Genomic DNA, 23,706 nt, shown 5'->3' on the forward strand with positions numbered 1-23,706 from the left:
TACAATTCTTGCTAGATCAATCATTTTGATCACCCTTCCTGGTTTGTCTATCCTATTACATATCTTTGTGTCCAATGGCACTGCCTTCAATGTAAATGGTAATGTTGCTGTAAAAAAGATGGGAACTGGTCCAGGTACTGATCCCTGTGGTACTCCGCTGGTAACACCCCCTCTTCTCAATGTATTCCATTTGCTACAATTCTCTGTTTATTCTTCAACCATCACCACAAACACTCAATGACATCTGAACCCAATTACAAGCATTTTAATTTATTACTTCAATGTGTAAACCGTGTCAAATGCTTTCCTAAAATTTAGATAAGCTACATCTATGGCTCCAGCTTGATCTATTACCTTAAATAAATATGTTTGACATTATCCTATAAACTGAAAATGGACTAGTGAAATCATTGAAGTTACCAGTTAGGAATTTTTCATTGGCGGCATTCTCATGAATGTTCAGCAAACAAAACAGCTGCCTAACTTACCATTTGGGAAGCAGATGTCTTTGATGTATGAAAAAAGAACAGAGAGGCATAAGTCCAAGCGGTCAGCAGCAGGATGAACCATTTTGTCATAGAAAACACTTGCACCCTTCTCCTGGGGTTCTTCATCTTCATCCTATGAGATTAACATGTTTTAAGAAGTAAATGGCAGGAGTTGGAACTAACTACTAACTCAGCTAAAAGTGGAGTGTGTACCGTTGCATTCATACAACACCCACCATTTATCACATCACCCTGTGTGCCATAAAGATTTATCTTTCTGGAGTACAACGAAGACCAACAAAAGAATATTAATTCCTCGGATTATCTCACCATGTTAAACAGGGCTTCTTCTGTAGCACAATTCTTCCTATTAGCAGTGCTTGCGTTTTCTTCCGCATCCTCTATATCATGGCGAGACGCACTTACCTGACAACCAAAAGGAGATCAAATTATGAAAAACACAGTTTTGTAATCGTCAAGAAAACATTACTTAAATGTTGTGAAATGTATGAGATAAAACGATGTGTACACTACTCTGCTGTGCACTATCAACTGAACAGTTCCGAGTTAGTGGCTCTCTGGTTCATTCCCACATTGGATGTTACAATTGACTGACTGATGTCCACTGACAAGATGTTTAGAGAACAAAGCAGTTACTTACCTTTCAGTAGGTAGTCAAACTGTTTATACACAGCAGGAAGAACTCTCATATGAATTATCAGCCTGCCTCAAAAGCCTCTCTGAGTAAAGTAGATATTGTGAACTTTGGGAGAGCCGGCACACTAAAAATTCTTACAGTGTCATAAGCCAAAGTTTTTCTCCTGTAACTCACCCAGCATGAACAATAATAAAAAGTAACTCCGCATGGCTGGGTTTATAAGAGAATTGTAAAGATGATCTGCTAGGCAGGTGCATTTGTAGAAAGCAGCTCCACACAGCTTATTCAGTGATAGGAATGCAGGAGCAGTGCAATCAACTCTCCCAGAGAGTCTGTGCAGTAGTAGAAGAGTTCTGTGTTGGTCCTTGTGTGCAAACAGATGCTGGGTTCTGTTCGGAAGGATGATTCAACATTGTGCTGTCAGTTTCAAATGCAAATATGAAGTGCTGGACGGAGATCGGGTAAGTTCTGACCGAACTAAAGCTAGAATGAGTTGGATAATATTGAGAAGAGGTGGTATGGCATACCGCATATACCAGCCCACTTTGACCACTGCCTCACCATTATTTATCAAACAAAAAAATAAGCAAACATGAAATTGCCAGCAGCTCATAAAGAACCTTTGGCAGCACTAACTTAAAATAATCACTTTTCTGTATGAGATTATCAGTTTCTTAAATTGTATGAGGAATTTTCGTCCATTCTTCCTTACCTCTGTTCAGTAATATTTGAGGATATTTGTTTATGCACAGCTCTCTTAAAGTCTCACAACATCCCAATAGTAGAGTTTAAAATGGAGTTTGAATCAAGGTTTTGAAATGGCCATTTATTCATTAATTTATTTTTCCGCCACTTAGCTGTAGATTTGCTGGTGTTCGTAGGATCATTATGCAGCCAAGCTGTCTTACATTTTCTCTAGAATACACTGGTACAAAGAGGGCTTCATTGCGGACCCAATGATTGCAAATTGTCCAGGTCCACTGCAGTAAAACAACCTCATACCGTCAATCTTCCACAGCATCACTTGAAGATGACAAGTGACTTTTGTGGTGATACGCTGTATATTAAAGACCAAACAATTCCACTTTGGTGTTGTCTGTTCAGAGGACATTGTTCCAGAAGTCCTGTGTTTTATTCTTTGGGAGAGAGTTAAACATCTCACTTGTATAGTCTTTTTCTGATGGGTGAACATGATATCAGTTACTATGCTGAGAGAGGTTTGCAGATCCTTGAAACTTTTGGGTTCATTTTGATTTCTCAAAGCATCATATGGACTGATCTTGGGTGAATTTGCCAGGAAGACCACCCTTGGGAAGACTGACTTTTGTAAGTACTCTTTCTCACTGATGGGATTTTAGCATAAATAATGGACTTCAATTTGTTGACTATATTTTACAGGCAGAGGAGTAGAAATAATTGCTTCTCTGAAATCACAGCAGATATATTTTCTCCTGCCATGGTGATAACACAAACTCAAATACTCCTGATGGAACAGAGGTATTAACACTTCCTTATGATCAAAAAATGAAATGCACTTGATCAATAGCATCTGGCCCACATTACATTTTTGTCACAGTAGATGTTAAGAGTTGCTGAGGACTATAGTTAACTATGACCAGATATGAAAAAACACACATTTGAAAGAGGGTCTCTTCTCTCTTTCACGTGATCATACAAGCCATTACTTGAAAGTGAACTGAAGGTGGAAAGCTATTTAATAGACAGTAACTATATCATTATCCTTTGTGCTAAGAAAACAGTACAATCCCTAACATCCAGCAATGCTCAACACATTTGCCATAGCATAGATCGGGAAGGGGTTGGGGTGTGTGAAATTTTTAAGCATAGACACTTAGTTTTGGGCTTATACTAAGTAACATTACCTGTAGAGTTCACTAGTTAATTAAAAATAATACTATCTAGCATTAAATACTTACATCAATTTTCAGCAGTTTTTCTATTACAAGTTCCAAAATTTCAAGCCTGAGTACTGGAAAGTAGACAGTGATCCGTAAAAGATTATGTATGTAACACTCCTAACATAAAACAAAGAAATATGTAATTTGTGAGAAACAGACAAACCCTGCAGGTCTGAAAGGGCATGAAAGTGAACATTTATCATACATTTGAGTTCATCCCCTTCATGATCAGAGGTATTTTTCTACTTGGTGACTAGACTTATTTTTAACATATTTTACAGGGAAATGTATAGAGAAAACAGGCAAAAAATAATTTCCTTAATCTTTCCTATAATTTACTAATTTATCACAATCTTCCCCCAAAAAATACTCTAAAAATAAAGGTTCATTGGACTATAGAGATAACAAATATGTACTTTCGATCTGACGAGCATGTTCACAATGACCAGGGGCCAGGACCCACTATCCAGCTACATCCTATATGACCTTAGAGGAGCACGTTAGTGTAGAGTAGTACTAGGAAATCTAATGCAATAAAAATAGGTTTTTACTTACCAACAAATCCTCCATGTATTTAACCACCATCACCCTCTTACAAAGTAAACTAATACAATTGCGAGTCTAAGCCCTTAAAGATGTCTACAGATGAGTATTCAACAAAACAACATATTCTTATATATTTAAAATGGGAATCTCACCAAAATTCTTGGAGATTTGTTGACAAAAGGAAACCTTTCCACAAGAATTGCCATTAGAAATCGTGGTGCTCTGCATAAAATAAGAAAAGAAAAGAAATTCACGGTTTTCCAGCTACATCCAGGTATAGACTTTCACAACACTGTATATACTTGGGGCTGATTCAGAGTGGGACGTATGCCAGCTTGCATAGCATATCTTGTGTGAAATCACTGTACGCATGCCCAGACATGCTCCTATTCAACCTGCATGCTTCTGGGACTTACGTCCACCTGTGCCTGGATACAGCCCAGATTAAAGTAGAGATGTTCACTAACCCCCGTGTTCTGGTTTTGGATCTGGATTAACTTCGTGATTTGGCAAAACTGCCCTTACGTGTTTTGGTTTTTGATCCCGATTTTTTTTCTGAAATCCCTATTTTTTTCTTGCTAAAATCACATATTTTTGTTTTTTTTCCCCCCCTACATTATTATTAACCTCAATAACACTAATTTCAAGTAATTTGCAGTCAATTTTGACTACCTCACAGGTCGCAATATTATTTTCACACACTTTCAAACAAAGACTGCAGGTTTAGAAGACCAAGCCTGCCAGACCTATTCAGCAATGACAATTTGCAATGGAGCTTTCTTTTCTACCTATGGCGTTGCCCAACTGCACTAGAGACTGCCAAGAACTGTGCTACCCGTTCTGTGTCTCTCTATGAAATGGCACTGGATCGCCATGGAGGGTGGTACTTCTAGAATCCAAAGCTCGCGAGATGCAAGATCCGAAGACGTAACAATGATGTTTTGCCTCGTTTTCAATTCTGAGGGCGCGCGAAAGTACCGAGCCGGCTCGGTACTCGGATCTGCTAAGTTCGGGTGTGTTCGGTTCTCGGAGAACCGAGCCTGAGCATCTCTAGATTAAAGTGAAACAAAGGGAGAACAACATAACAAGCAGTTTACAAAAAGTAAAAAGAGAGCAATTTTATATTGCAAGGAAAATATGTACTTACGATGGAACATATTGTGCTATAATCTGCAATGCTCTGTGACACGTATTAAACTTTGCAACAACATCTAAAGAAAGAAAAGAAACATTTGCATGGGAAATATCAGTACAGGACTATTAATTGCATATTGAGCAAAATACTTTACAAATTAACAGTTTTCCAGTTGCAAAGACTTGAATTGCTCTAAAAAGTACAATCCCATCAACTTTATTCATACTTCCTCTTACTCACTTTCCCCAGTCCTGCACACTCTGGAATGCAAGATCTGTCTGGAACAAACTCACTCCCATTCATGACCTCTTCCTCTCCCAGTCCTTTGATCTCCTGGCCCTTACAGAAACATGCATCTCCCCCTGATACTGTTTCCCCTGCTGCGCTCTCCCCAGGGCCGGATTAACCCTAGGGCTAACTGGGCTATAGCCCAGGGGCCTCGGGCATCCAGGGGGCCCTTCAAAGTCCTCCAGCAGCATTATTGATCGGTCCGGGGGCGCCCCCAGCCCGATCAATGCTGCTGAGCACTGTCAGTGCAGTCATCCGTCCCTGGCGCCACTCAGTAATCTGCTTACTGAGGAGATCTCGCGAGAGTTCGTGAGATCTCCTCAGTAAGGAGCTTACAGCGCACCGCAGAAGGAGGACTGCACTGACAGGTAAGTGCTTTGGAGGGGGACGGCGGGCGACTCACATTGGGGGCCTCACGGGGGAATGGAGGCCCCCTTAGCCCAGGGGCCTCCATTCCCTTAATCCGGCCCTGGCTCTCCCCCATGGGGGTCTCTGCTTCTCCCACACTCTCACCCAAAAACAGTGGGAAGATCATTCTGCCACCACTGGCTCCTACCCTCCTGTGACTAAGATGCTATCTCCTCTTCTTCTACAACCTGTCCCGTCGATCCTGTCCCTTCCTAGTTCCTCCACTCCCTCTCTTCCAATGCCTGTTGTCCCCTTGCTTACCTCGTCAACCTCTCTCTCTCTCTCTCTACTGGTATCTTCCCTTCGGCCTTCAAGCATGCTGTCATCTTCTTTATTCTCAAGAAACCTTCCCTTGACCCATCTTCTCTCTCCAACCATCGCCCCATATCTCTGCTTACCTTTGCTTCAAAAATTCATGAACAACATTCCTTCGATCGTCTGACCCCCTTTCTCTTTTTCCACTCTCTTTTTGACCCTCTCCAGCCCCCTTTACTCAACTGAAACGGCCCTCACTAAAGTAACAGATGACTTACTCTCAACTAAGTCCAAAGGTCACTTCTCCCTTCTCGTACTCCTCGACCCTTTCTGGCGCTTTTGACACAGTCTTATTCTCTTCTTCTCAGCATCCTTCACTCCCTAATGTCTTCACGAAACAATTCTCCGCTGGTTTGCCTCCTACCTCTCTGGACGCTTTTTTAGCGTGTGTCTGTTTCTGACTCTGGCCTTCCCGACTCACATTTTTGACCTTCAATCCATACAGAATGTTGAGGTTAGGCTCATCTTCCTCTCCCACCGCACCTCTTCCGCTTCTCCTCTTAGTAACTCCCTTCGTTGGCTCCCTATTGGTTTCAGTATTCAGTTCAGGCTCCTTATCCTTACATCTCTGACCTTGTCTCAAGGTACATACATACTCGGTCACTCAGCTCTGCCTCTGACTGCAGCCTCAATTCATCTCTCATTACCTCCTCCCATGCTCACCTCCAAGACTTCTGCCGCGCTGCCCCTAATCTTCCCGTCTCTCACTACTCTCCCCCAAAATTCAGTCCTTCAAACGCTCATTTAAAACTCACCTTTTCAAGCTCGCCTATCCTACCACCTCCTAACCATTCTTTCCATCACCTCCTCTTCCTCGTATGTCATCTCCATCTTTTCCCAGTTCGTTCTAGGGTCTCTCACCACCCCTCCCTCTAGAATGTAAGATCTCGTAGGCATTGTCCTGTCTACCATCTTACTCCCTCGTTCGTCGTGTCACATCTTTGGCTGCACTCTTTGAGAGTCCCCATAGCATTACTCACACTCATCTGTTACTTTTATGTATTACCTCATCTATTTGTTACTTGCTTCTATATCTGGCGCTAGGGAATCTGTGGCGCCAAATAAATAAGTAGTAATAATAATAATAATTATAATAATAAAGCGTGAAGCTGTCAAGTCATATAATTTTCACAATTCTACACTAGATAGCATAACTCTTTAACAAGGATAAAGGACTAAGGGTTATGAACTTACTCAGCCTGGCTGTAAAAAAGATTAAGCTGTGGAATCTCATTCAATGAGGTGGTGACAGCAAATTCAGAAGAAAGGTTTATCTGTAGCTAACATTATAGAAAGCTATTGAATTAAGGGATTTATCCATTGCCATTTTGGGTTCAAGAAGAAATGTTTTTTTCCTTTAAATTGTCAACTGTCACACTCAGGTTTTTTTTTTTGTCAAATAGAATTAATCAAAGGTTATGAAAGGCTGAACCTGTTTCTTTATACAAGTTATGCATAGAATAACCCCCTTTGATATCCCGTAACACATGTATTGTGACCGTTACATATATAATAATGCTCACCTTCATCTTCATCTTCCGAATCAGAGATATGCACATTACCATCACTTATTATAAGTCGAGCTGTTAGGGAAAAAATATTGATCGTTAAAACGATGTGTAGACTCTATAATCTGCGCAGCCCCAAGGGGACCACTTGTCTGACTCCCTTGACTCATATTTGACTTATACCCCCCTACCCAAACTCACCCTTGCCCACCTCTCTACTTTTAATGCCGATATCACTTCTGTGGAAGTCTTGGCAGCTATAAAAACTCTCAAACCCGGATTAGCCTCCGGTCCCGACAGTTTCACAGCCCAATACTACAAGAAATTTGCCAGGATTCTTTCCCCTCACCTTTGACTTCCCTCTTTAATCAAATCTTAGAGGGGCATCCTTTGACTCTGCTACCACTTGGGCCAACTTTATAGTTATATCTCACACAGTGCCCTGGATATGGACATTTCTTTACTTAATGTTGCCTTAAAGCTTTACACTAAGATTCTAGCTACTAGGTTGAATCCCCGTCCTCCAAGTACTGAACCACCCTTGGATTTATTACGGGGAGATGGGCACCCGACAATAGCAGGAGGGCTGTCGATCTGGTTAATTACATTCATGACTGCAAAATTTCCTCCCTATTTATGGCTCTAGATGCAATCAAATGCTTTTTCAGCATCTCTTGGCCATTCATGTTTGAGGCCCTCGGATCAATGGGCTGCTTCAGTAATTTTTTTGCAGGGTGTCTCCGCCTTCCATCGCTCTCCTTCTGCCAATGGGCTTACTTCACTACCCTTTAATAATTTGAATGATACACGTCAAGGATGACCCCTCCACTACTTATCTTTGCGTTAGTGATCGCATCCCTGGCCGCCAGGATACATACTAATAAGGCGATCTCTGGTATCCAGGTTGGCAGAACAAACCACAAAGTAGCTCTTTACGCGGACGATGTCCTACTGACTATCTCTCATCCCATCACATCCCTCCTCTCTGAACTAGAAATTTACGGCCATTTCTCAGGGTATAAAAATTAATCCTGACAAAACAGACTCTGGACTTCTACATTCCCCAGTAAGATAAATCTCTCTTAGAACAACAATTCCCCTTCAATTGGCGACTACAGAAGCTCAAATATTTAGATATCTTTTTAACTAAGCGTTATGACCAGCTCTTCCAAGCCAACTTCCCTCAAGCCCTCTCCCAAGTGAAAATTGATCTTCAATCCTGGTCTCATCAGTACATTCCTGGATAGGACGTATCAACGCGGTGAAAATAACCATCCTCTCGCTGCTATTATACTTGTTCCAGACCTCCCTATTCGAAACTCCCTTGTGTTCAGATTTCTTCAATACACTACCTCCAAATTCATTAGGGCAGGCAAACAAATCAGTAGGGCTGCGTGTCATTCAGAGGTCCTCTCGGGCAGTGACCTAGGCATCCCGAACTTCAAACACTACTACCTATCTGCTCATCTCGCTCAATGTGTCTTATGGTGTGGTAACACGGCCTCTAGGGTCTGGGTGTCTGTTGAGGCTGAAGGTCTGGTCTACTCTCCCCTGCTACTCTCCTTTGGCTCACCGTCCAAAAACGGCTCCTGACCCATCGGACGATCGTCCACTCCTTAGCAATAAGGGACTTATCTAGATGATACAGTATCTCTACGCGCCCCTCGTCGATCAATCGCCTGCTCAATTCTCCAGAATTCCTGCCGGGTTCGCTACCCTCCACGTTTTCCTCCTGGCACTCTTGAGGTATCCGCTGTCTAAACGATTTATCCTGCTCCACCCTCTTCCCACAATTCACTGACATTCAATCGGCCATAGGTATCCCAACTAAATCTTTTTACCAGTATCTCTAGATACTCAACTTCCATACCTCTGTCAAATCGCGCAACAGCTCACCACGGTTGAGGCACTGTGTCTGAGCAGAGCATCCACGCCTGGCCTAATTTCCACTATATATTCTGAGCTCATTCTCCTGTCCGAATCTAATCCGGATCCCAACGAATTGGCATTGGAACGTGATCTGGGTAACTTTTTGGACAATGATAACTGGGCCGAAATACGTAAGAATACCGCCTCCAGCTCAATATGTGTTAAGATCAATGAAAACGTATATAAACTCCTATATAGGTGGTATTATGTCCCAACCCGCCTCCGAAAGATGTTACCTGATTCTTTGGACGATGTTATCTTGGGCACGTTCCTTCACATCTGGTGGGAGTGCCAGAAACTTGCTCAATTCTGGCTTCACGTTAAAAAACCTAATTCAATCCCTGATCCAAACTGACGTCTTGCTTGATTCCAAATTCTTTTTGCTATTGGGTTTCCCATGGCGACTCATCATCAAAATAAACTTGCACGCCACATAGTCTCAACCGCCACCTGCCAAATCGCCGCCGTTTGGAAACAAACTGCACCCCCCTCCCTCTCATCATCAGCCGCGCTTGGCATGTCCACCGTATGGAATTTATGATGAGCATCAGTAATAATTCTTCCAAATCTTTCAATAAAATATGGGACCCCTATTTATCCTTCTTTAAATACCGTTCTCCCTTCCACGAACATGATATGTGCTATTGTCCTCTGAATATACCTTACCTCCCCCTTCCTTTTTCCTTCCCTCCGCAGTCTCAGCCACACCACCTACTATCCTTTCTTTCACCTCTCCCTCCCCCCCCTAGTACTCTTCTTCTTTACTGCTAACCTGATCTCTTACATGGGATATATTTTGTGGCTGTATCACAGCAAAAAAATAACATCTTTGGTAAATCTTAAGGAGCATATTCGGTTTACTAGACTTTGTACACAATCAAATAACAATGGTATATTTTTTGCATTAGGCAGTTAATATAGAAAATAAAGTCACAAAAACATTACCTGGCACAAAGTGTGAGATAATCATGTTCAGACAGGACCGTAAGTAAACAGTCTGGGCTGATACAAGGTTGCCCAAAAAGGCCAAATATTCCTCCACAACTTCTTTGCTTCTGTTCAGCCATGGCAGTTTCTAACATACAATACAAAGTAGAGTCACTTGAGGTTAGCCAAATATTACTTTAACAGACTTATAAAACAGGATTTAGGTATATCGCTGCACGATATATACAATACAGTACATAAATGGGGTTGGCTGTTACATGTAACAGTTCCAGACTCCATACCAATAACCAAGTACCCCCTCTGTCTTTTCCTCCTGGTCAAACATTTTAGAAATAATATGCAGTGCTAACTCCAAAGCAAATAAAAACACTGGAGTTTCCATTTAATAAGGTGAAATAATCATCCACAGAAGAGACTAATGAACATAACGTCCACAACGTAAACTGAAGTATCTGTATTCCACTAAATTACAGAGTTACAAATCCTAACTTAAACAGCAAAGTATAGAAAACAAACATATTATAGCTCACAAGAGTTTACTCCCAGTCTTTAGACGCTGCAGATGTCTGGCAGTTTCCTTATGTACTCCAACGCCAACCAGATGCCAGTCTCCTTTATATAGAGGGTTTTATAAAACCAGATTATTCCTGATACCTCCCTGGAAATTGCTAGGTCTTGTGTTCCCCCCAAGCTAACTTAATCATAAAGTAAACAAAATATTCCTTGCCCTCAGGAGTCACCACCTATTCTTGCTAATCACACAGAGACAAAAACAAAAAAACAATGTTCAGAGAAAGTGAATAACACTAGGCAGACAAGAGACACTAAAGGATCAGCTCACCAGTACAATGCAGACAAGTTGCTCGTAATCAATTGTCAGGTATGTAACGGATATCCGGAGTTCGTGCAGCCAGTTTAGAATTTGCACATCCTGCAGAATGACCAAACAAACAAACAAAAAATAATTTAACTTTGTGTAAGACATTCCGGATGACAGAATATGCCCTCAAGTCACTGCTATTTGGCTTATGCCTCCTCTAGAAATGTTCAAAAATGATCAGGAAACATATTTTATATAGAGTGCACCTCATTTACGAATTGCACCAGTGGGCCTGGATATTACACCCACCACGCTGCCTGCTGCCCCCAGGTGGGTGGAGAGGTAGAGGAACTTCCAGAAACTGACTGTGCAAGAGTTACATGAAAGTCCAACATCCAACTACTATAGAGCCACCCATTTCCTTAAATTAAACTGTTTAGGTTTGTCTCCTCAAATACTGCTAGGGTTAGCCAGCAGACAAGACTTACATTTATCGCGAGGGGACATTGATACTGTTTTTTATGACTCACTTGTGAAGCTTTTTTATTAAATTATTTAAACACTAGAAAAAAAAATGTAAAGGCAGGAAGTATGAATGATAACATAATATTATGCATGCCACTGAGAACATAAATCCAAAGAATATTCAAGTCAAGCAGGTGGATTTTATTTAACTCAAGTGAAAGACCAGGTTTATAGGTGAAGCTTGAGCAGGAATTTCCATTCTGTAGACAATAAAAGAAAAAGCTGACAGTATTCATGATAATTTTTACAGCTGCTACTGATGTTTATGAATACTGAATAAGGTGACACTAGTAGGAAGAATAACATCTACAGCCAGGATAAATGGATTACATTCCATCAAATAAAACTGACATGAACAATATCTCTCCATAACATGGGAGTACCCTCATTTTGTTGAGCAGAGCTAGCAGCTCAATTTTAAATTAATAAGCATTACCTTTATCTCTGGATCTGACAACTGGTGCTTTAAAAGTTCAAAGTCTTGGGTATTTCCCTGGAGATAAAAAAAATTGTTATACAAGAGTCAGTAATGCCTCACAGATCATGAATGCAGCAATATTTTTGGTCTGTCCAATATTTGGTAAAACTGCAACAGTATCATATCAGGTTTAATCATAGTGCTCGATAGATCACTATTTTTTACAAGCTTTCAAACAAAGCTCACCTTCTTGTGACATTGGATCACAGGCGTTCAAGTCCTAATAGTTACATAATGAGTCAGACTATGGCACTGAAAGTATCAGTGCAATTATTTGGTCATTCAGTTACATAGCCAAGTAGTATGTTTAGTCTAAGAGAAGATCAATGTAGTAAAGTGACACTCAATACCAAAAAACATGGAGAAATTAGCCTGTACATGTTACCTAATAATAATCTCAAGTTACCTGTGAATAACTGGATAGGACATCTGTCACTTTCCCCCCAAACCTGACAGTTTTCCTTGGTGGGGAACTCAGAAACTCACTACTTTCGGTCATCATGATGTCTCCTAAAAGTGAGGACTGGGATTTTGAGAGAAGAATTAAAACTAAAACGTAATAAAAAAAAAAACACAGCAGATAAATATTCTTAACATCTATAACTTAAAACATTTGTAATTGTCCTTTGAAGATCAAGCTTATAGATAACAGTCAATAATTGTTTCTTCGACATACTCCTCTTACAACAATATTGCAAACCAAAGCAAGAGTCAAATAAGCCGTAGACATTCTGTGTAAAACTGGAAGTAACTAGCAGGGTGATTATTCACATGCAATGACAGACACAAAATAATATATACATTACATGGCCAAAAGTATGTGGACACTCCTAATTAGTGTTTGGCCATTTCAGCCATATCCATTGCAAACAGGTGCATAAAATCAGGAACACAGCCATGCAATCTCCATAGTCAAACATTAGGAGTAGGATAGGTCGTGCAGAAGAGCTCAGTGACTTTCAACATGGCACTGTCATAGTATTCCAACCAGTTTGTTCGTCAAATTTCTACCATGCTATAGCTGCCCTGGTCAACTGTAAGTGCTGTTATTGTGAAGTGGAAACATCTAGGACCAACAATAGCTCAAGCTCACGCACTGCCGAGGGCTGAAGCGTGTAAAAATAGTCAGTACTCTGTTGCACGCTAGCTACAGAGGTCCATTCTGCCTCTGGAAGCAACATCAGTATGGGAACTGTTCGTTGGGAGCTTCATGGATTAAGTTACCATGGCCAAGCAGCTGCACACAAGCTTCAGATCACCATGTACAATGTCAAACGTTAACTGGAGTGGTGTAAAACACACCGTCATTGGACGCTGGAGCAGTGAAAAACCATCTAACAATCTGACAAATTAATCTATGTTTGGCAAATGCCAAGAGAATGCTTCTTACCTGAATGCAAACTGCCAACTGTAAAGTTTGGTTGAGGAGGAATAATGGTTTAGGCCCCTTAGTTCCATTGAAGGTGGTTCCATTGAAGGTAAGTCTTAATACTACAGTATACAAATACATTCTAGAGAATTGTGTACTTACAACTTCGTGGCAACAGTTTAAGGAAGGCTCGTTCCTGTTTCAGGGTGACAATACCACATGCAGAAAGCGAAGTCCACCAAAAAATGGTTTCACAACTTGTGTGCAAGAAACTAGCCTGCACAGGGTCCTGACCTCAACCCCAATGAACATCTTTGGGCTAAATTGGAATGCTGACTACGCGGAAGGCCTGACCGCCTCAACATCACTTTTGCTCTTGGGGCCGAATGGATGCATATCCCATCAGCCATGTTCCAAAATCTAGTTGAAAGCTTTCGCAAAGAGTGGAGGCTTTTATAGCAGCAAATGGGGAAATCAACTCCATATTAAAGTCTGTGGTTCAACAAGCACATATGGATGTTATTTGGGTATCCACATACTTTGGCTATGTAGTGTATATACTAACAACAATCCAATTCATGCATGTCATGAATTTATTCAAGAATCTCCACTAACATATCATGTGGGCTCTATAAAATAGCCAGAACTGGAACTGTACATTTTGAATGAATACATTTAATACAAACAGTATAGGAATACTAGATCTTATACTCTAAATAAAAGCTTGGAGTGGATAATAACTGGAGGTTTAAGAAAACATTACCAGGGTAGTACATACATACACCAATCAAACCTAATAAACCCTCCAATATGATTATGAAATATATATATTTTTTTTATTTTTAGACCTCATTGTAAAATAGATTACATAAAGCAGCAAAAAGTAAGCGGTGCTGTCCAAAAAATAAATGACACTTAAATGTATGCTATACATTTTACAAACAATTGCGAGTCCAAAACCAGACCTCACATAGGTTTTACTGTGCTTTGCTTTCTCTATGGAAATGACAGGTCCTAAAGGCCTTGTGTCACATTGCAGTGTAATAAGGGGACTTGTGATACATACACACTGAGCGCATTACAATGTACAAGGCGAATAGTCACATATAAAGTTATCTATAATTATTCTGTTTTATTAACAATAAATGCATACATAGTTTGAGTTTACAGCATTTATAAACCCCTTCACTTGCCCTGATGATAATGAAGTGACCATTCCAAATAAAGCAAACCCTACTAATAAAGAATATCATACCGAATAGTGAAGGAACCCAGGGCCAATATACAGCGTGCAATGGATCTAACACGCAGCAAGAGCATCCATACAGGAAGTGCGTCTACACCGAGCAGGAAGTGGGGCACACGGCTGGACATGGCGGCCATGTTGGGTGTACTACTCGTACACTTTATTTTCCCGATGAATGACAATTCATTTATGCAATAACAAGTGAGTCTGAAATATATTGTCTTCCTGTACAGTATAAATGCACCTAGCTAAAATGAAATATAGTCAAACTCGACTGCAATGCAGTATAAATACTTGTCACTTAGTAAACAATTACAAGTAGGTGCCAACTTTTCATAGCGCCAAACTCTGTAATTTTAAGCAAGTGAATTCATTACACTACGTTAACAAATGTTTTGAAAGCTTTGGGTACATTCTATGTTTAAATTTATTTTTGCAAATAAAGAGCATTTAACAAAGAGATTCAATCAGTCAGCAGGCGTACAAAAGTATCAAACAGTGCCAAAACATTCAAAACCAAATAAACTATATATCTCTCTCCTCCCCCCCTCCCCCCTTCTCCCCCAAAAGCGGAGGTAACAATTTTTTTGCATTTTATTGCAAGTCAAGGGGGAGCGCAGGTGTGTTGGTGCACAAGTCAGGAGAATGCACAGGTGTGTGGGTACACTAGTCAGGGGAGGGCGCTAGTGTCTGGGTACACAAGTAAGGAGAGTGCACAGTTGTGTGGATACACAAGTCAGGGGAAGGCACAGGTAGTGGGTGCACAAGTCTGGAGAGTGTACAGGTCAGGAGAGGGCATAGGTGTGTGGGTACACAAGTCAGGGGAGGGCACAGTTGAGTGGGTGCACAAGCCAGGGAAGGGCTCAGGTGTGTGGGTACACAAGTCAGGGGAGGGCACAGGTGTGTTTATACACAAATCAGGGGAGGACAAAGGTGTGTGGGTACACAAGTCAGGAGAGTGCACATGTGTGTAGTTGCGCAATTCAGGGAAGGGCACAGATGTGTGGGTATACAAGTTCAGGGAAGGCACACGTGTGTGGGTGCACAAGTTAGGGAAGGGCTCAGGTGTGTGGATACACAAGTAAGGGGAGGGCACAGATGTTTGGGTACACAAGTTAGGGTAAGGCACAGGTATATGGGTGCGCAAGTCAGGTTGTATTGAAGTATCTGGTCACTTGTGTGTGAGAAGCGCCTCAGTCCTGGTTTTTCAGGCAGCCCTGTGTGTGAGTTAGTGTATGTGCATCAGGCTCTTGTTTACAGGATTAACATCACATAATGAGATAAAGAGGGATCACAATGAGAATACTGCACCCAAAGCCAGACACCAACACACTGAGCTTGTGGAGCACTGCGTCTGCTTATTAAGGAGGACCAAGAGAGCTGTACAATGAATAGTGCCTGACTCTGATCTTCAGGGACCTGGAGTGAGCTGAGGACAGGCCAGCAAGGCGGTGGAAACTTTCTATTCATTGGTCCCGCTTCGGTCTCCTGTGAGCTGAGATCCACACGTGAAGCAGTGACATGGAGGCTGTGGACCCGTAACTGCGCACTGCAAATGTATATTTGGAGTTTCTTGATCATGACCTAGCAGTGGAGCTGCTGCAGAGAACACTGTGGAGTTGGACTCTCTAGTGTGCTACAGACGTACTGGATACAGCGTGACCGTTCAGACCTCTGCAGAGCACACTTCCATTACACATTTTCTTTTGCTGACAAAGAAGTTTCACTTCAATAAAAAATGAGCACACAATTTCTACACCAGCTTTCATAAACTAGTTAGGATTTCTGCTTACAAAACAAACAGTGGGCAATGACACATGACTGTAAGACAGTCAATGTGAAATGTTTGCGATTGCATTTTAAACATCTTTAGAAAAAACATCTGTGTTAACAATACACATGCAGATGCAGAACACATTCCACTGTGTAGCAGCTGCCAGATAATCTGGTTACGTGGTTTGAGGTGGAAGCTATCAGAGGACTTGCAGAGGCATCTTTATCTTCACTAATGATTTTTACTAGGTGCCACTAAAGAGGTTTCACTTCAGAAGGGGAGGGGGGGGGGGCAGGAGGAACAGGGATATCAGTAAAGGACAATGCAGAAACTAGAAGACACATAGGGCTTCCTGGCAAAGACCAACTATCAAATAAGTAGCACCTTCTCCAAACACCTTGAAGCTTACTTGCAGACTGTGTTATTTATCAGACTAGTAATGTACTCCATGGATACTTTGAAACATATGCAGTTCACTACTTCTTCCTTTGTCGATGCCTCATTGTTCTTTCACGTCCATGTGACTTGGTGTAGCACTACGTTACATATGTACAGGATACATTTGTCGTGAGCATAGTTAAAGAGAGCAGCCTAGCACTGTCTCAACTGATAGTCATGCCCCTTGCTTACACTCTGGCATTGTGACATGGAAACCCCCCTGTAGAAATTTTAGTGGGAAGAGATGAAGGGGGAAGTAGGGAAAGATGGAATAGGAAAATGCTTGCAGTGTACGTGATAGAAGAGACCTTTAGAAGGCAGAGTTTTGGCTTATAAAGCCGACCTGTCTTCCGAGGGTCCCATATGTGTGCAATGACATTATCACATGTAGATGTGCTGTTCGTCACCCAGGTGTGACAATGTCATCACACATGGTTTACTGTGTCCACTGTGTATGTGCAGACTTGAGTCTTGTGGTCTTCTGTTCCTGATCCAACTTAGTCTGGCCCTGACTGTACTTAATGAAAAAATGGATTAAAAAAAAAAGGGAAGACCAAGCAGCAAACTACATAACAGTTAGGCAAACTGTGGATGTCCTGGTATTGTGGAACAAGTCTCGGCATGTTTGGGCTTGTAGTACCACAAAAGCTGGTGAGGCACATGGAACTGATTCATGTTTAGACAAAGTCAGTTTGCATGCCTTATATTGCATGAAATAGCTCTGCGCATGCTCAGAAACAGATCTTATGCCGATGAATGCAATTGCATGCAATTCATGTCCGAACGCAAATCTCACTTACGACTGCCTACGACTTGAAGGATGGAACAGGGGTGGGAAGGGGCAGATGGATGTAGGCAATGTACCAACAAAGATGTGGCCAATTCAAGTCATGGGTTTTTCTTAAGTACGCTTGTTTCAGTCGTATCATATGCACCAGCTACAGGGCAGGTGTAAGTGTCGACTGATAGTCACAGCATAATCTTTGTTTGGAAAAGTACATGTATGTGTGCCACTAGCTAATACAGAACATGTGTATGCAAGTAAATAGTACAGCACACATTAAGAACATCTTGATTTATATATTTAAAAAATAATTGTGACAATAGAGGCATTGTGGGTGGAAATATCCAGCGGGGGAAAAAGTTCAGAGAAGTTGCTGATAGGGATATGCTATAAACCGCCAGATATTAGTATGATTGAGGAGGCCCAACTTCTGCAGCAAATTGAAAAGGCTACACAACTAGGTCAAATTTTAATTATAGGGGATTTTAATTATCTGGACATCGATTGGAGTACTGAGACCTGCGGTACAGCTAGGGGAAATAGGTTTCTGAGCACGCTAAAAGAAGATTACATGTCCCAATTAGTAGAGGAACCAACTAGAAACCGGACTATACTGGACCTAGCAATAACAAACAATGTAGATGTAATATCAAATATTCAAGTAAGGGAGCACTTGGGAAACATTGATCATAATATGGTCTCATTTGAAATTAGTTTCCAGAAGCAACGGTGTAAGGGATCAACTAGGACTTTAAACTTTTAAAAGGCAAATTTTAATATGCTAAAGGAGTCTATAAAGAGCATAGACTGGGACAAAAGCCTTTGAAGGAAAAAATACGGAAGAAAAGTGGGCTGTCTTTAAAATGTTGTTGGAAACATACACGTATAAGTTCATCCCTATGGGAAATAAATGTAAAAGAATTAATTCTAAACCAATGTGGCTAAATAAAAAGGTAAAGGAAGAAATGCAAAGGTAGAATCGTGCATTTAAATTGTTTAAGTCTGAAGGGTCTGAGGAGTCCTTCCGTAGGTACAAGGAATGTAATAAAACACGCAAAAAGGAAATTAGATTGGATAAATTAGAAAATGAAAGGCAAGTTGCAAAAGAAAGTAAGACAAACCCCAAAAAGTTTTTTAAGTATATAAATGGCAAAAGGATTAAAAAAGATAATATAGGACCCCTAAGAAGTGAGATGGGTGAATTGATAAATGATACTAAGGAAAAAGCAGAGGTATTAAACACTTTCTTTTCTTCAGTATTTACTAGAGAGGGACAAATGGTAGGAGTAATACATAAAATGGAAATTAAACCATATCATTAATTAATACTTGGTTGTCAGAGGAAGAAGTCCAAAGGCGACTGAAGAATATTAAGATAAATAAAGCTCCAGGTCCAGATGGCATACACCTTATGGAGTTAAACTTGGAAATAGCTAGACCGCTATCAATCTCATCAGGCTCAGTATCAAGGGATTGGCGAATAGCAGATGTGGTGCCGTTGTTTAAAAAGGGGTCGAGATCACAACCAGGGAATTATAGACCTGTAAGCCTGACATCAATAGTGGGGAAACTACTGGAAGGTATTTTAAGGGATAGTATTCAGGATTACTTGGTGCGCAATAAAATTATTAGTGGGAATCAACATGGATTTGTGAGGGATAGGTCATGTCAAACTAATCTAATTAGTTTCTACGAGGAAGTTAGTGGGAACTTAGACCAGGGCAGCACAGTAGATGTGGTCTACTTAGATTTTGCAAAGGCCTTTGATACAGTGCCACACAAGAGGTTGGTTTACAAAATAAGGGAACTGGGTCTAGGAATCAACATTTGTACTTGGATCGAAAACTGGTTAGAGAATAGGGAACAGAGAGTTGTGATAAATGGAACATTTTCTAATTGGTCAAAAGTCTTAAGTTGAGTACCTCAAGGTTCCGTGCTGGGGCCACTCCTTTTTAATATATTTATTAATGATCTTGGTGATGGTTTAGAGAGTAAAGTTTCTATTTTTGCAGATGACACTAAACTCTGTAAGGTAATAAAATCAGAGCAAGATGTAGCTTTTCTACAGAGGGACTTAAATAAACTGGAGGATTGGGCGGCCAAATGGAATATGAGGTTTAACATAGATAAATATAAGGTTATGCATTTAGGGATCAAAAACAAGAACGCAATCTATAAATTAAATGGAATTAATTTAGGAGAATCTATAATGGAAAAGGATTTGGGAGTGCTCGTAGACAGTAGACTTAGCAATAGTGCTCAATGTCAAGCAGCAGCTGCAAGGGCAAACAAAGTATTGGCATGCATAAAAATGGGCATAGATGCAAGGGAAGACAGTGTAATTTTGCCACTGTATAAATCGTTGGTAAGACCACATCTTGAATATGCAGTACAGTTCTGGGCACCACTCTATAAAAAAGATATTTTGGAACTAGAAAGGGTTCAGAGAAGGGCGACAAAATTGATAAAGGGTATGGAGTCATTAAGTTATGAGGTAAGGTTAGCCAGTTTAGGCATGTTTACTTTAGAAAAGAGGTGTCTAAGGGGAGATAGGATTACTATGTACAAATACATTAAGGGTCAATACAGAGAACTTTCATGGGAACTTTTTACCCCAAGGACTATACACAGGACACGCGGTCACCCCCTAAGGTTAGTGGAAAGGAAATTTCACATCCAGCAAAGGAAGGGGATCTTTACAGTAAGGGCAGTCAAGATATGAAATTCATTGCCAGGGAAGGTTGTGATGGCAGATTCAATAGATATGTTTAAGAAAGGCTTAGACAAATTTTTAGCGGAAAAGTGTATCCAGGGATACGACCGTAAATTAAAATGAAGGATAGTAGTGGATATAGGGTAAAAATAGGACTGCAATATTGAGTCTGGGGGGATTTTCACAATTGAAACAGATTGGCGGTTGCTTACTCTGGATCAATTTCAAATATAAGTGCAGAATCGCAGGACATCCAAAATAGGTTGAACTTGATGGACTGGTGTCTTTTTTTCAACCTCATCAACTATGTTACTATGTTGTTACTTTCCCACCGTTCCCTTTCGTTATACCAAACTCTAACCGCAGTAGGAGGGGCTTATAAGTGCTGCCACCACTGGAGTCCTCTACCGGCATCGAGAACCGGGTTTCTTCTGAATAACTGACGCTGCTAATGTACCCCGTTACTGGTGTACCTGGGCTAATCCTCCTGACCTCTTCTTATGGATCAGGGTTGCTGTGGATGGATCCCCCTAGCCCATCACACTGGCCAGAGCTGCTGGGAAGCAGACAAAGCGGTGGTACTGGATGCTGGGTCCAAACCTCAGAAACAGCCGGGAACGGATTAGATTTTGGGTCTAATCTGTAGGTCACAGGATTTTCAGCACGGAAGATGTTTTCAAGCAGGTCTTTGAAGCAAGTGATGTTTATTTGCAGTCACACTGATTGAAGGTATCAGTGCTCAGGTCAGATGGAATCAGAAGAACAATATACAATACAAGACAGGGCTTTTTATACAGATTTGGCCCCATCCTCACAGGCTATTTTTAGAATCAGAATGCAAGTTGTTTACCCAAACATGGATTTACATGCAATGCAAAGCTAACAATATAGCTAACAATATTTACGCTTATCTGTGATATCCTAAAACTTTGCTGTGATTTCCTGGATCTTGTTTCAGACACAGAGAAAATCTAACAGCAGTCTAATTAAACCTTCCTTTGCCTTCAGGTGCTAGACCCTCACACATCATAAGGTCTAATTAACATGGGTACTTTCTTACAACAGTTGCAGAATACACATTTCCTCCAAAGAAAAGAATTCCCCATGAAAAGTTGCAAAACCCCAAACAAGGTATTACCTTACACCAAGATATACAAAGACTTCCTAAACAAAGGCTTATTGTATCAGATCTATGCATCAGAAATAATGCATTTCCTCTAGCAAGGTTAAAACAGAAAAAAACAGAAAAAAAAAAATTTTCTCCCCTGGTCTCAGAAAGATTTCCTATACCAACATATACACAATATAAAAAAATAGGTGCATTTGCAATTATACAAATAAGCAGCCTGCGCTATTTCCTTTAAATAAATTTATTCCATGGGGTAAATGTATGATCCTCCGATTTTTTTAAACTCGCAGGTAAAATTTAAAGCGGCGATGGTTTGTAAAGGCAAGTTTGCCTTTACAAGCCATCGCCGCTTTAAAATTTCAATGCAAAGTCGCCGATTTCAGGCGAGTTGAAAAAATCAGAGGATCATACATTTACCCCCATAAGTTACTTATAAGTGATCCAATCAAAATAATATATATTTTTTAACTAACCAAATTTTTATTAATGAATATACCGTTTAGAGTTGTTCATTTATTTTATAATATACATTATTTTGTATGTGTTCTGATGTGACCTTATATTGCACATATGCTTGTGCGTATACTGCACTCTGTTCTGTCTGGTAACATACAGCAAGTACCATTTAGACAGACCACACTTACACCTTGATTCAAATCGAAATGCATCTTGAGATCCACTTGCATTTGAATACGGTCAAACTACACTCAAGTTCCACGCTCTGTTTTGTAACTCAGCTTATGTGAAATCTTCCTTCCGATTTGAATCGGGCCCATGATGTCCAAATGTATACAATACTGGTCTTTGATGAAATCTTCAACAAATTATGATCAAGAAAAATATATAATATATTAAGCTTGCGAGCAGTGCCTTCTTATGTATGGAATTTGCTGCTGCTATATAAATAAATGATGATGATGTTAATGATATTATGTAAATTGCATTCAGAATATTGTGTTATTTGTAAGAAAAATAATAAATATAAAAATATATAAATATAAGATAAATAAAAAATTATCTAAAATTTAATAGTTTAGATTAATTAGAATAATTTATCATCTGTTAGCTGGCTCTCAGCAGTCAAGTTAGGTGCAATAAGGCTTCACATTTAAACATATTGCAACACATTAAAGATCAATTCTGCTGTGTTTAAATTAAAGTATACTATTAAAGAATTTACAATTATAATACCTCCTTGCATTTGATCTATTGTGGCTTTTTAATATTTTATCCTGCAATACGTTGTCAGAAAAATTAGGTCAATAAAAGTCCGATTTCAGGAGCACAGAAGAATATTCGTGGGCAAGTGCAGAATCACAATGTACCTAAGCACTTTGAGATATGTCATGCAAGCAATCAAATAGAATTAAGGTTAATTGGAGTTGAGCAAATCAAAGTGACTGTTTGGAGGGGTGATGGTTATAGGAAATTGTGTCAGAGAGAGGGCTTCTGGATAGAACTGTATCCAGAGGATCTTAATGAGACTATATAATTAAATAATATTTAAACCATATTTGATTAATGCTTTGTACAGATCTTTTGGAAACTTACTTTTTTTACCCTGATTTTAGTGCCTAGCAAAAAAAAATGGGTCATCTTTTTGGTTGATTTAAACTAGCTATATAGACCCATTCATTGATAAATGTGTTGATAGCTTTAGAATTTATTAATCAAGAATAATTATACATTTTGACCAAAAGGGTAATATGTTTGGATAAAGTTGCAGATTTCCCACCATGTTTTGCTACTGAAAATTGGAGCCTAAAAATGTGATCTGTGCCTTGGGCCCATTAATGCTTGAAACAATGGCCCAGATTACCTATGTAATGATTGTTGCTGCTAAATAGCTACTGTAGTTTACTCCTCTCACCTACCTTTCATTGCCTAAAGCTGGGTACACACTACAGAAATTTCAACCAACTTTTTATGCCGAGCGATTTTACATGCGATCGATGTTCCGATCGCTCGGTCCATGGACTGCATACACACTAGCCTTGTTTAGGACGATAAAGGGAAGAGTGACTTTTTACAGCCATGTTGTCGTGAGCAATGACTGTAATTTCATACTCACTGTTGTGGATCGGTCGGAAGTTTATACACACTACACAACAGAAACGAGATTGGAACGAAAATATTAAACGGTAAGACCAACCAAAGGAGGCGACAATCGTCCATTTGGGCAGACTTTCGACCATTGTTTCACTGCACATGCTGACCCGACTTTGTGCAGGTTCAGCCCACATAGTACAGGCCACAAGGGCAGATGATCAAGTAGAACACCCCCATTG

The 23,706-nt window shown here is 40.3% G+C and overlaps 1 protein-coding gene across 1 annotated transcript in view; it reads right to left on the reverse strand.

The window, feature by feature from the left end:
* RRN3 (RNA polymerase I transcription factor RRN3) overlaps positions 1 to 14,690 on the reverse strand; it is a 29,382-nt gene extending 14,692 nt beyond the window's left edge. Inside the window, exons 1-11 of the mRNA XM_075179775.1 lie at positions 14,590 to 14,690; positions 12,372 to 12,488; positions 11,924 to 11,980; positions 10,984 to 11,073; positions 10,140 to 10,269; positions 7,281 to 7,340; positions 4,759 to 4,822; positions 3,764 to 3,833; positions 3,084 to 3,182; positions 819 to 914; positions 489 to 621 (exon numbers count right to left, since the gene is read on the reverse strand). Of these exons, the coding sequence (XP_075035876.1) occupies positions 489 to 621; positions 819 to 914; positions 3,084 to 3,182; positions 3,764 to 3,833; positions 4,759 to 4,822; positions 7,281 to 7,340; positions 10,140 to 10,269; positions 10,984 to 11,073; positions 11,924 to 11,980; positions 12,372 to 12,467 (895 nt within the window). The 5' untranslated portion in view covers positions 12,468 to 12,488; positions 14,590 to 14,690. The remainder of the gene's footprint in view (positions 1 to 488; positions 622 to 818; positions 915 to 3,083; positions 3,183 to 3,763; positions 3,834 to 4,758; positions 4,823 to 7,280; positions 7,341 to 10,139; positions 10,270 to 10,983; positions 11,074 to 11,923; positions 11,981 to 12,371; positions 12,489 to 14,589) is intronic.
* Between the last annotated feature and the right edge of the window lie 9,016 nt (positions 14,691 to 23,706).

Source organism: Mixophyes fleayi, chromosome 7, assembly GCF_038048845.1.
Source record: "Mixophyes fleayi isolate aMixFle1 chromosome 7, aMixFle1.hap1, whole genome shotgun sequence".
In the NCBI taxonomy this organism is placed as follows: Eukaryota; Metazoa; Chordata; class Amphibia; order Anura; family Limnodynastidae; genus Mixophyes; species Mixophyes fleayi.